Genomic DNA, 14,541 nt, shown 5'->3' on the forward strand with positions numbered 1-14,541 from the left:
CACATGTACTGAAAAAATCAGTAAGTACACAGAACTCGCCCAGGAAATCAGGCATCTGTGGAGGATGGATAAAGTGCTTATTGTACCTGTTGTTCTCTCCTGTACAGGTGTGATACTTCACATGCTACACAAAAGCCTGGGAACATTACAATTGAATATAAACACATACATCACACTACAGAAGGCCACTATATTGAATACATGCCATATTGTTAGGAAATTCCTAAATATAGACACTGGCACACTTATTAAATTTTTGTCTTGTTTTGGTTGCTATGCCTTGACTCTGGCATAGTACACAGCCACTGGCATCAACTGAGTATAGCTCACTAAACCCAACATAATAATAATAATAATAATTTTTTTTTTTTTAGTGGACTGTTGGGATGGTCCAGACGGAATGCCTTATGTGTTCCATGGCCATACTCTTACAAGCAAAATTAAATTTTACGAAGTCATCAAAGTAATTAAAGAACATGCTTTTGTTACCTCAGAGTAAGTACATTTCTTCTAGAAAACAAATATTTATTTAAACGAGATGTAAAATTGAATATAACAATGTCACATAACTTTCTAGCATCATTCCATGCAAATTAATTAGGATTGATATTTTTATAAGATAAATACATAAAAATTTATTTTATTATGATTAAAGAGAATATTTATGCAATAATAAGATNTTCAGATGTTAATTTAGTATCAAAAACGTAAAATATTTGAGTAGCCCAAGACATAGCCAAAGATTGAAGCACCACAGCACTGGCGAAAATTTAAATTTGTTGACGAATTCTTTCGGATGATTGAATTTCGGAAAATCGATGCTCTACTGTAATGTTAATTTATCAATTATTTCATTTATCATCAAGAAATTCATTAGATACTACATGAATCAAAGAGAAGATATTTGTTTTACTAATGTTAACATCATTTTTTCATTTTTGTTTTATGGTATTACAAGATTGTTATAAAAAGGCTATAGATTTTCTTTGGTAAAAATGTTCCTGACATTTTTATTAAAGAATCTTTAGAAATTCTAAATTGAAAAATTTTTCAAAGACAGTGTTGGCAAACTTAATGTCATCTCCCTCTGCTTAATATTTCTTCCTTAACTTGTTATTTCTTTTTGTCATAAAACAATACCAAAATCCAACTTTTATTTTATATATGTTTCATTCATATATAATTTGGAAATATTTTATTTTGAATCCTTTTTTGCTTGAAGAAAGTTGATCAATCAAGCAAAAGTCTTTGCTAAGGTTTTAATCTGTAATTTTAGTGTTCATTAAACCCTCTATTGTTTCCTGTATCAGTGGCTTAAATTTATGTTTCTTAAATTCCATTTATAAAACAGATAATCACTTACATAAATATTAGACAACCCCATGAGAAACTAAGAAACAGATGATGCTAAAGAGATTAAAAAATCTCTAATTTTTTTAATCACAATATAAGCATTTTTTGGGACTACACATCCCATCAACAGAATCTTTACAAAAAATAGAACACAAGTCAGCAAAGCATTCCATTGGTAAACTTTTCCAAACAACTGAAAAAAGCAAAGGTAGTTGCAATTCTGTAACATTGGATTTCATAAATGTTGATACCATGTTTTAAAAGTTTTTGAACAGTTGAAATTTGAAACAGTTGCACACACACACACACACACACACACACACACATTNCTACCATTACCATTTTCGTGTAATTAACATATATCATATATTATTATAACAAAGATGATGATGATAAATTAATATATATAATTAAAATTATAATCTACTGCAATCAGAGTTTTCATTTTTTGTCGTCAAATTTTCTTGTCTTATTTTGGATATATTGGTACACATTCACAGTAAGAACCTTCAGTTCTACAGTTAAAACAAAGTAAAAACATGAAGATAGATAGACTGCAAATATAAACTTCTACAAACTTGATTTTTACATTAAAGCTGTTGGGTCGGTTGTTTTTGCATGTGTTAAACCTAACGACTGGGCTTCAATCTGGAACTGATCAGGTTACACCTACGTGTGGGCCCACAATTTGAGGATGTCTTTTGTTTGGGTCAGCTAGATGAACAGGACATGACCGGGGTCCAGTCTGACCATTTTAACCAATTCTTTGTTAGATGTAGGGTAGCGATTTTTATGATTAGAGATCTTTACACTCTAAGATCCTAACAGTGGTGACTAGGATTTAGGATTAAGAATACAGTGATGGACCCGCAATCAGTGAAATCACTCATAAAATCATTACTCGCAGAACAACAGGAGGCCGCACGATGCCGAGAGGAGGCTTTATACAAACTTATCAAAGACATTTGTTCGTCTACATACATACACCTTCCTCATCACCTTCATTGTCATCATCGTCCACAGGAACACTCCCTCAGTTACCAGAATTTCAACCAGATGAAGAAGACGACTCAAAATTCGATGAGTGGATAAGTTGTTTTGAGTTCACTTCGGACTGCACTGCACCCAAAATGGCCGACCAGGAGAAAGTCAAGTTTCTTATGACTAAACTTTCTGCATTTGCCTTCAGTGAGTACAATAAGTACTGTATGCTGAAGTATATTATGGACTTTGACTATGAGGAAACCACTTCGCAACTTTTTGGCAAGAAACATTCAATTTTCGCAGACTGCTATGACTGTCTGCGCATTGCAGTTGACTATGGTGAAGATTTCTGCCATTTCATGAACTGAGTGAGAGCAGCCCAATGACAATATAACTATCATGCTCAGACGGAAGAACGGTTCTTTTGTCTTATCATTCTCACTGGACTTAAGTCGAAAGCCCATGAGTCATTATGCGCTCGAATTCTCCAGAAGCTTAACTCAAATGGAGAAAGTGTTACATTCAACAACATGATGAATGACTGTGAAGAGTTTATAGCAATGCGTTCTGAAAATAAGTTGTACGAAGAAACAGAATGTCTTGTTAATAACATTTACGCCAAGCCCCCACCTAAAGAAGAAAAGATCAAGAATGTAAATTGTCTACCAAGTACTTGCAAGCAATGTGGCAAGTGGCATTGTTACAAAGACTGTCCACACATAAGACACAAGGGCCAAAAGTGCAATTGCGTAGGACATTTAGAAAAATTATGCTGATGACCACAGAAGAAAAAGCAAGTGTGCTTCTCCAGGGTAGGAATTATCCAAAATTTTGTAAATGCCTGCCGACTGCTAAAAGTGAGGATTGAGGTTAATGGACACCCAGTCAACTTTTATCTTGACAGTGGATCTGAAATTAACATTATCGATGAAACGACATACGATGCTATCAGATGACCCAAACTCCAGTCTTGTACAGAATGAGCCAGCTCTTATGATGGAAGTACTCTTTTGCCACCATTCTTAGGGAAGGGATGCACCACCTCCTGTCACAATGATGTCCGCAAAGAACTGTTCTATGTAGCCAAGAAAGGAACTCTCAACCTCGTCAGTATTGATGCTATGCACCACTTCCAATTTTTCGCTGCTAAGGTCTGTGATGTCAGCACCTGTCAGAAGTCAAACAATGAGCATTGAGTCAAATGGTTGCAGCACAACTTTCCAGAAGTTTTCGAGAAGGACTGGGACTCTGCAAGGTAACAAAAGCTTTGCTAATGTTGAAGCCAGATGTCACACCTGTCAAACGCAAGGCCAGATCAATTCTGTGTGCCTCACGACCGAAAGTGGAAGAGGAACTTGATCACCTGCTGAACATAGGAGTCATCAAACCTGTCAACTACGACAAATGGGCTACTCCCATCATAGTAATTACGAAACTTAATGGTTTGTTAAGACTGTGCATGGACTACTCAACAGGTCTCAACAATGCTCTCCAGCTCAATCAAGCACCCCTTACCACTTCCAGAAGACATCTTCTCCATGCTCAATGGTGGTCGAATATTCTCACAAATAGACTTTTATGATACTCATTTGCAAGTGGAATTTGAGGACACATCCAAGAAACTCTGCAACATTGCAGCACACCATGGATTCTACGAATTCTAACGTCTTCCATTTGGAGTGAAGTAGGCTCCAGGCAGTTTCCAATCGATCGTGGATTCCATGATCGGGACTATCATATCGCCTTTGTATATCTAGATGATATAGTCGTCATTAGTGGCAAAGTGGACGATCATCACTGACATCTCCATAAGGTGTTCTGTCACATCCACAACTATGGGTTCTGAATCTGACTGGAGAAGTGCGCATTCTTCAAGGATTCCATCAAATACTTAGGCTACATTGTCAATAAGGACGGATGCTGCCTAAACCCTTCTATGGTCGACGCTATCATCAATATGTTGCTGCCAACAGACCTATACACACTTTGCTCATTTCTCGGTATGGTAAACTACTACCGTGTTTCCCCGAAAATAAGACATCCGCAGAAAATAAGACCTAGCACAGATTTTGCTGAATTGCGAAATATAAGACCTCCCTCTGAAAGTAAGACCTAGCGAAGTTTATTTTTAGTTGTAACGGTCATCGACAGATGGTTGAAAGTGGCCGTTGGCTTTNGAATAATAATAATAAGTTTCAATAAAAATGATAAAATGAAAATTTAATTTTATCATTACGAGTTTGCTTGAATTTTGTTTCTTCTGAGATCGCAGCAATGCGCGACGGATAAGCTAGTGTTTTAATAATACCTAATAAAAAATACATCAATGAGACCTATGAAGGGGCTTACTAGCTAATAATTTTTCAATATTTGGTGACAAAGCTGATGTCAATAATAATATCAAATTTGAAATATGAGATGCAGTTAAAGAACTGCAGTATTTATTTTTTACATAGTGTAGAGTAGAAAAACCTTTTCGCTAATGTAAGTTGAGCGAAATCTCGTAGCATGCAATCGTAGCATAAATATTATTACTCAACACTTACCTATTTGAACATCAATTTATGTATATGTAACTATTCAAACAACAATCTGAAGAAGCATCCAACAATTTAATTTTAATACACAAAAGTTGACTCAAAACTAATAGAACAAGTATAATAAATGCATAGGTTAGGTATTAACAGTGGTGTGGCGGTGACTCAAGTCATAGTTCATTTCGCCTTCGATCAATCGACCAATCACATGGTGGTTGGCATTATTGATAGCACGAATCGTGAATGGTGACAGCCAACCATTACTGTGAGTGGGCAAATTCAAATGCATTGGCGGGCTACTTTGTGGCCTGCAGACCTGGGTTTGGGCAGCCTTGATTTAGGCAATTGTTAGATGTTTCTATGTAATCTTGTTTATAACTTTGTATTTGTTTGTTTCCATAGTTTATTTACTTCACAATTAATTCATTAAACAACAATTACAATCTCTGTTGCTGTTTGAACTGTAAACAAAACAAAATCTGTAAAACCGAAAATGAACACATTTATGTTTTGGCAACTAATAGAATGTACTATTTAAGTATGTATAAAATGTACTTGTAAACTATTTTAATTATTAATTGGAATGTTTGTAACAGTAATCAGCTTGTATTTTAGACTCTTGTAAACTCACCAAATTGTAACAAGCATGGATGAAGAAGGTTAGATAGACTGTCTGAAATACATACCATCATTATAATAAACCAGTGTTCACCTATTTCTGTGTGAATACTCCAACAATGTCAATAGGATGTGATAAGTCCTCCTTATAACCAAAACTTAGTGCTCATAGATTTGTATTGTAATAGGAGGACAAAAAGCAAATCACCAATTTAAAAAACACTTAAGGTACATTTAAGATACTTGAGATATTTGAGACAGAGCCTGGTTTTTAAAATAATAATGGTACAATAATATGAAATAACCACTAACCTGAAAATTAGGATGGAAATAGATTATATTCTGTTTCAATAGTATCAGTGTCTGTCTCTTCAGAGTATGAAAAAATTTGCAGCATACTCTGTAGTTTTAACATCTATTAAGGAAAATCCATAATGAGAAAAGGATGAGTCAGTGTTATGAGAGGCTAACTGGGAATCACATGAAGAGATCCACAGAAGCACAAAATAAATTATGTTCAGTTGCAGATTAATTAATACTAAAACATAGAATACAAAAGTAAGCAGTAGGTATAAATGTAGCATAAACTATTACAATAGATTGTCTTGCCACGAGTTGAGATAGATTGCAAATTTTGCTTGTACTCTATGTCAGAATTTAACTCTGTAGATACCTTTGAGTTGACTTTATCTGATTAACTCTCAAAATTATCCCAAATGTTAAATGAAAACACACATTCTGAATTTAGTAACTTAAAATGTTTTTGACCTAGAGTTAATGGGTCTTCCTTAATTAGAGCATAAAAGTTAACTGAACTGAGAGAATATCTATAAAATTTAAAAATAATGTTAAATTGTAAATAAATATTTATATAAGTTATATTTACAATTTAACATTATTTTTAAAAACTTTTGGTTCAGTTAACTTTTGTGCTTTAATTGAGGAAGACCCATCAACTATAGATCAAACACATTTTTAAGTTATTAAAAAGGTTTACTGGATTCACAAAGTGTGTTTTTATTTAATATCTAGAACCTTATCTAGTTTTCGACACATTTAAAGCATTACTACATCTTGGCTTTACCAGCCAAGGACTGTAGGAAAATAATGCTAAAGCTTTGTAAAGCTGGAGTATATTGGAATTTCTTAATCAGTTATTTATTATAATAAACACACAATTAAAATGCTTTAAACATATTTTAATGCTTTCCTGTTAATTGTAAATAGTTGTGTAAGTGTCCAGGTAATTATCTGGGCTACTTAGGATGGAGTTAAAATTTACACAAAATTTTGTATTATGTGGTATGGCCAACATACAACCTTTGCATAAAACAGTATCACACTGTATGTATAAAAAATTGCAAAACTCATCAAAACTAAAAAAGTATTATAAAATTGACTGAAAAAGATTGATTTCTAGAATACATTTTTACATTTATATGTTTTAATAAAAATTTTTTTGTTTCTTTGTAATAAGTATAATAAGAAATATAGTTCCTGATGTAATTTTTATTCTATTCACAATTCCTCAGATTGCAGGGAAAGTATAGTTCAAAACCTTTTATAGAACTTTCATAACTAAATCTTCAGTACATTATCACTTTTAGAATGACTAAATGTTTTCAGTCATTGTCTGGATCTTCATCAGGTCATCTGTTCTAGAATTGGAATGTTTTAAACATCATCACAAGTTCTTCATTTTGTAAATCAAACTGATGACCTGAAGATTCAGGTGAAGGATGAAAACATTAGTTGTTCTAAAGGTGATAATGTACTGGAGATTTAGTTGAGAAGGTTCTATAAGAGGTACTTTCGACAAACTGCAGATTGTCTTTTTCAGACATAGAATAGAATAATGGAATCTTAATGGAACCTTACAATTTAAAACATACATTAATGTGTTTCATATGGCGAATTTAAAACATATTCCATAGGATGCATCAATACATTGAAAAAAATTTTTTTAAAATAATAATAATATAGAAATAAAAAAGGGGTGTAAAAAATTTATAATTTAGAATTAATTGAACAAAATTATTGCACTGACCTTTTGTATAACATGCACCATATTGCTGGAAGGTTGAGCGAAGGTTTGTTACACAAACTAAGCATTGTTTTGTAAAGTGACTCCCATATGAAAACAACCTTGCAATCTGAACACTGTTGAAGTAGAGGGGCATTGACCCATAATACATTATAACCATTTTCTAAAGTATTTATGGCAGGGTCAGTAGAGGTTCTGTAATTTCTGATGTCATCTTGATGCTCTTGAAAGCAGATAGTCAATTTTATAGTTGTGACCTGAATATAAAATTGTAGACCTCTGATTTTTACAAACAGGTAATACTATCCTTCTCATTACATAATAATCTGCACAGGAAAATTTGTGATTTTATAGGAAGTACAATGCCATGTCTCTTGAAAGTGCATGCAATATGATGCGTAACTGTCCCTAAATATGGAATAGACAGTTGAGCAAATACCCGACTCTTCTTTTTGTCTTTGTATCTCAAAACAGTTGGTGGAAAAAAAGAGCTTTGGACAAAATTATCAACATACTTGAACTTAGATTTTGTATAATCAATACGTTTTAAATTAGCCATTTGGAAAATATGAATGTGTATTTCAAATTGCAAGGTTCCATTAAGATTCCATTATTTTATGCCTGAAGAAGACAATCTGTAATTTGTTGAAAGTACTTGTAATAATGTTTCAAGTAAAAAATAATAATGCTGATAGACAGTATTAATATTTTTTTTTAAAGTTTTTGGTATCACAAGAAGCAATTTTGAGCATTCTATAAGAAGTTTTGAACTGTAATTTTCATTGAAAATACAATGAATAATGTAGATGATAATATAAAAAGAACATCGAGAATGCTCAATAAATATTTTACTACAACACTTAGTGCTCATTAATTTATCTGATAGCAATAGCTTTAAAAAAATAATTTAGCAGGGACTTTTTCTGATGTTGATTTTCAAAATCAAATTATTTTTCATAATATTCACTTATTTGTTCTAAGAAATATAATTTCAAGAATTTATTGAGATTTTTTCTTTTCAACTTTTGAAGAACCTATTAAAATTTCAATGATATTTTTCCCTACTTCCATTCAATTTTATATTGTGTAGTTTGATAAACACATTAATATTGATAAACTTCTATTAGATATTAATGTTTCATTGAAATTTGTTGTACTTACATATATATTCTTAAAATTTTGTTGATGTAGGTTCATCTAATATAAAAAACATTATCTTATTTTTAATACACTGCTTATGAATGCATTATAACATTAAAAATTTGTATTATTATATGTAATCAAAATAATTTTATTTATAGATATTTAACGGGAGATCAAGTAAAGAGTGAATCATCTGTAGAAGCATATGTTCGTTGTCTTAGAATGGGCTGCCGGTGCATTGAATGTAAGTGACAGTATAGTTTTTCAAAAGGCAAATGTTAAGTATTACTTTTAAATCTTGCTTTTATTGGTCATAAGTGGGTCATCCAGAAATTAAGAACTATTTATTCATAAAAGATATAAAAACTAAAAAAATTCAAAAATCTTTCTCATACAATAAAAATACTTATTGACAAAGCTATGTCTTGTTTATAAAATTGCATTGCCATCAACAGCTTATCACCTTAGAGGTATGAAGGAGTATATGTCAGGAGTTGCAATTTGGCACAGAGTATTAGTTGCCCAAATTTTGCGCACACAAAATAATCAGACTTGTAGGTATTCAGGGGACCAAGAACCAAATCAGAATAAAATACAAAATGGTGACACTCTTTCTACAAACAGGCGCTAGTGCGAGATTTGCACATGTGTTGCTTGTTGGGAAGTTGGAAATGCAAATGTTGCAAAATCAAATTTTGATAAATGCGTGGTGTGTTGGAAAGTTTAAAATGCAGACATTATGAAATTGAATTTTGACAAAAAATCTTTGAAAAACCCATTTACCTATCCCGTGTTATTCCCGACATATCTCTGGTTGCGACCTGTTGACCTTGACTGGATGACCTGAGATATCTTATTTCAGCATCACAATGTTTTTGAAACTAGATGGCATTAGTCATTATAATTTTATATTAAAATTAACTTCTAAANCCGCAAGATATGCAAAAAACACTAAAAACAAGGCATTAAGATCTGTCCATTCGCTTGATTAAGTATTTCCAGGCGGAAGGCAACCCTTCAGCATCCCTAGAATTAATGCATTTATCATGTAATCTGCTCCTGTATATTTCAATCTTTTCTGCAGAAATAACATTAAGTTAAAGTAGAGAATTGAACAATTCACATTGAATGCAGAAGTTTACAGCGAAATGAATATACGTATAATGAATATATATGATAAGTAAATAAAGTAAAATAAAGTAAAACAATACAAAATGAAGTAACACAAACTAACATAAATGTATAAACATAAACAAACAAAAGAGGGACATGATAGTCTAGTCTCATTGGTGTGATACTGATATAATTATCTTTGCCCACAGGTCTAAATCAGATTTTTCTGTCTTTCTGTTTAAGATTGGATTTCAGGTTGTTGTGATAACCAGCTCTTCCACCCTTCTGATGGGTAAATTTCTGGCTGTGGACATTCTAATTGTGTCTTTTCAAGCTAGAACAAAGGTGTTTTTTGAGATCAACTCCTCTGCTAGCACTATGGATCAGAAATATCTTTGCTTTTTTGAGATCCTCCTTATTTTCTTCAAGTCTAATTCTTAGTGTGCAATAGGTGCTGTTGATGTGAAAGATGGATTCCTTGTTATTTTTTATCACAGATATCTTGTGGACACTAGACAAAGGTCCTTGGATAAGGAACTTTTTCATTTCTGATGAGGTCAAACACAGCATGCTGGAAGATGGTAATGATGTTGGTTTTCTGATTTTTTTAGATGTTTATGAAACAGGTGGGGGAATTCACTCCCATGATTATGAGTTTCTTGGCTATTTTCAGTTCTGTTGATTGATTTTTGGAGGTCTTTGGAGTATAAAATTTTTTACAAATAATAGCATTGAGATTTTGAATGAGTCAACCAGGAAAGCAAAATGAATGTGCAGCACCTTTGATGAAAGTGAGCTCTTTTTTTTAAAAAAAGATTGGTGTGTATCAACAAGTATAGATAGGAACAATGATTGGAAAGTGACTACTTTATACCTAAAATAATTGCTGGACTCATAATGAATGTAAGACTCTGCAGCTGTGGTCTCCCTGTAGACCACCGTTTTGATGGCACTTCCTTCAAGTTGGATGGAAATGTCTAGGAACTAGACAGATTTGTGAAGTACTTGACTTGCTTGTAAAGTGAGTTCCATGTTATTTTAGTTGTTTTTTCAACAAATTTTCAGTATATCTTTTAGGTGTTCCATATTATTAATAGATCATTAGTATGATGAAAGATGACTGTTATGCATCTATTGAACATTCACACCACCAGTGTTTTCACAAAAGTTAAGCACATTTTGGCAAATTTGCCTGCTACTTATAAGCCTATTGGAGCCCATTTTGATTGTGTAAAATTTTTTATTCAAAACAAAATATGAAGAGTAAATTACAGTGTGGAGAAATTCTGGATCAGAGTTGTATCACAAATTTTTTAGGGAATGAAGAAGATGCAAGGTTAGAGCATATACTGCCTCTAGCTCCAGGGAAGGGTATAGATTCTTTGTAGTCAAGGACAGTGGAAAGAATGAATGCATTGGAAGATTTGATGTTTGAAGTTTGTTGAATCCCAGATTGGATAATCAAGAAACTTTGACTATGTAGTTTTGTGTTTTATCAGGTTGCATTTAATAAATGATGTCAGTGCTTTATCCATTTCAATTGGCAGTGATAAAATATTTTTCAGCTACTGGTCTGATTGGCCAATCAGGTTTATGTTTTTGAAAAGACTAAGAGGCATGATGGAGCCTGTCGAGATAAAATCCTGAAGTATGAGATAGAAGGTAGGCCTTTGTTGTTTTTCAACATCATTCTTCTGGTCAGTATAACTGGGTCTTTTGATAGTTTATGTCCTGCAGATGCAAATATACCTCATAATAGTATTTCTGCTTGATAGTAAATGTAAGAAGATTACCTTTATCCAAGAGTGCAACAGTTAAGTTGTTGCATCTTGTCATCTAGTAAAGTGAATTTCTTACTGTAGTATTGAACAGTGAAGTTTCTTGGTCCCTTCAGTCAAGAGTAGTCTTTAGATCCCTTGCTATTGTTCATTTTTAGTCTGTCTGGGATCCTTGTGTAGTGATTTTCATGCCTTGTCTAATTCCAAGCAGGTGTATGTATTAGGCTTGTAGGTTGATGTGTCTTTGCTATGTACACTCCCCTATAACACTGTTGATAATTCCGTTTTATATGAATTCCATGTTGTACGAGTCACTTAGATTTTACAAATACATGTGCCGGGCTGTGAGTGGCTCACGTATTTGTAAAATCTAAGTGACTCGTACAACACGGAATTCTTATAAAACAGAATTATCAATAGTGTTATAGGGGGGTCGACTGTATTCATGCCCATCGGATAGGAGCATGTATACTTGAGACAGGATGTCGAATTCCTTTTATACCTTAAAGGCTATAGTTCCATGCCATAGTTTTGTTTATGAGATAAGTTATGCTTAAGAACCCACTTCAGCTTCTTGACTTATTTGGCTGTGTTGGAATTTGATTACACTTTCTTCTATGCATTTCTGCCTATCAAGTAGATCTGATTCTAGTACTGCTTATAGTCAGAGCTCAGTTCCCTCTCAGCATACAGATGCTTTAAGTGGAAAATTACTTTGCATTTGAGCAAGATTAGCCTATGGAGACATTTTTCAGTGTAAAATGTTTGAGAGATGAGCAGTTCAATTTCTTCTACTTTAAGTTAATGTTATTTTTTTAATGTCCAGGTATTTTCAAACAACTGTTTAAAACTTTAAATGTTAAAAAATAAGTTCAAAAATTTTTGGAATGTGTTATCGATATTTAAAAAATTTGTTGTATTATACAACTCTAAATAACTTCAAATTTTTTTCAAAGAATAAAAAAAATTAGGCTCCGTAATACTGTACTTTTTTAGCATCATTTGTTCCCTAATTATAAAAGAGATTCACGATTGTATCTTTAAATTTAAAAACAAAACTATAAAGTTTAAATACTAGAAGGTAATTCAAAGTAAAATATAATAAAACAGAATAATTATATTATAATATATTATATTACACTGCAAAAATTTTAAAGTTAAATTAACAGAAAATTGAAAAAATGATGAATTAATGACTTATCAATTATGAATTGACTAATATTAATTTTTGGTGTAATGATTTATTTAAGATGAAGTATTTGATGGGCGAGAATTTTGAAAAATATAATCAGATCTGTTTTATATGATTACATAAAATTTCTGTCAAAAACTTTATTGCATTAAAATTTAATAGTTAATAGTTTAATTTTAATGTCCTTCATTTTGGGATTTACAGACATCTTGTTTTGTTTACAGTTAATTTAAAAAAGGTTGCATATGTGTTTTGCTGACAGACTGCAAAAAACATTTATAACCTTTTTTTTAACAAAAAAACAAAACAGTTTTTACTTTTGTAACTGTAATATTGTTGAAGTATAACACATCTCAAAACTCGATGAGTATATAGAAACATCCAACGATTGCCTAAATGATCGGGCTACAATTACAACCATCTGTTCTTCCAGATGGTTCTAAATTATTTAATTAATTATTAAAATTATAATTATTAATTAGTTAAGAGGTGGCACCTAATGTCTACCTCTAGTGGAATATTGCTTTGTATTAATTATTTAAAATTAGTGCAATTGTACCCTGATCATTTAGGTGATTGTTGGATGTTTCTATATACTCATCGGGCTTTGAGATGTGTTATACTTATATATATATATATATATATACACCTTGTCAGGTTAAACATTAGCTGGCTGAGTGCTGTGGTGGAGTTATTCTTAGGCCATGGATGTAGGAGTCGTCCCCAGCCAGCGCTGTGATTAACCATGTAAGGTTATATCCAAATTTAAATATGTCTGGAAGCAAAGACTTTCTTGGGGTCTGAGTGGCCCAACTGGCAAGCGCACTGCATGGCAAGCAGAGGCTGCGGGTTCAAGCCCCACCCAGGGTCAATTCTTTTCTTCCAGATGGTTGTAAATTATTTAATTAATTATTAAAATTATAATTATTAATTTAGTTAAGAGATGGCGGCTGATGTCTATCTGTAGTGGCGAGTTACTTTGTATTAATTATTTAAAATTAGTGTAATTGTAGCCCGATCATTTAGGCCAGGGCTGCCCAATTCATTTTGGAGGCGGGCTGCAATTTCAAGTACATATCAGCTGGCGGGCCACCTAGTGAATCATACTTGCATACACTCATGATTCTTCTATAAATGGATAGGTATTTGAATCAAACAAAGCTTGAAGTTGCACATCTATATATATAAAAATGAATGTATGTCTGTCTGTGTGTGTGTCCTTCATGCATTACCACATTGTTTATTCGATTGCTGTGAAACTTTGGGAAGTTGTTTAATATACTCCAGCGAAGGTTTGTGGCATAGTACGATTGCCATGAAGCTTTGGAAAGTTTTTTAATTTTTTAATACACTCCCGCGAAGTACATTTATCCTACGATAGATGGCACGCGTTTACACGAGCATTCGCGCACAGTGTGTTCAATCGATTTCGAATTGTGAAGACCATTTCCCCCCCTTCAAAAAATATTTCTATATATGCATTTGTGAACTGTTATTTACGATATTTATAATAGTTTTTGTTTAATCACTTTATTTCGACTTTTTTTGCTAATTATGTATTCACTCGAACTTCGTTAAAATCTTAACTGTACCCCGAACAACGACCAAAGTTGTAGGAAGAAATTCGCATATTTTACCGATCTAGGTATCCCCCTTTTTCAAATTTTAATATCGACTCAAAATAATTTAAAAAGACAAATTACAATAAAACGGTTTATTATCCAACTATCAGAAATTTCACAACATGCCAAGGAAGAGAGGAAGGAGCAATTAAATAAT

At 32.6% G+C, this 14,541-nt stretch overlaps 1 protein-coding gene across 1 annotated transcript in view; it reads left to right on the forward strand.

The window, feature by feature from the left end:
• Positions 1 to 380: 380 nt before the first annotated feature.
• LOC111628132 (1-phosphatidylinositol 4,5-bisphosphate phosphodiesterase gamma-1-like) overlaps positions 381 to 14,541 on the forward strand; it is a 129,192-nt gene continuing 115,031 nt past the window's right edge. Inside the window, exon 1 of the mRNA XM_023371857.1 lies at positions 381 to 495. Within this exon, the coding sequence (XP_023227625.1) occupies positions 401 to 495 (95 nt within the window). The 5' untranslated portion in view covers positions 381 to 400. The remainder of the gene's footprint in view (positions 496 to 14,541) is intronic.

This window comes from Centruroides sculpturatus, unplaced genomic scaffold (assembly GCF_000671375.1).
Source record: "Centruroides sculpturatus isolate CEXI.00-Female unplaced genomic scaffold, Cexi_2.0 scaffold511, whole genome shotgun sequence".
In the NCBI taxonomy this organism is placed as follows: Eukaryota; Metazoa; Arthropoda; class Arachnida; order Scorpiones; family Buthidae; genus Centruroides; species Centruroides sculpturatus.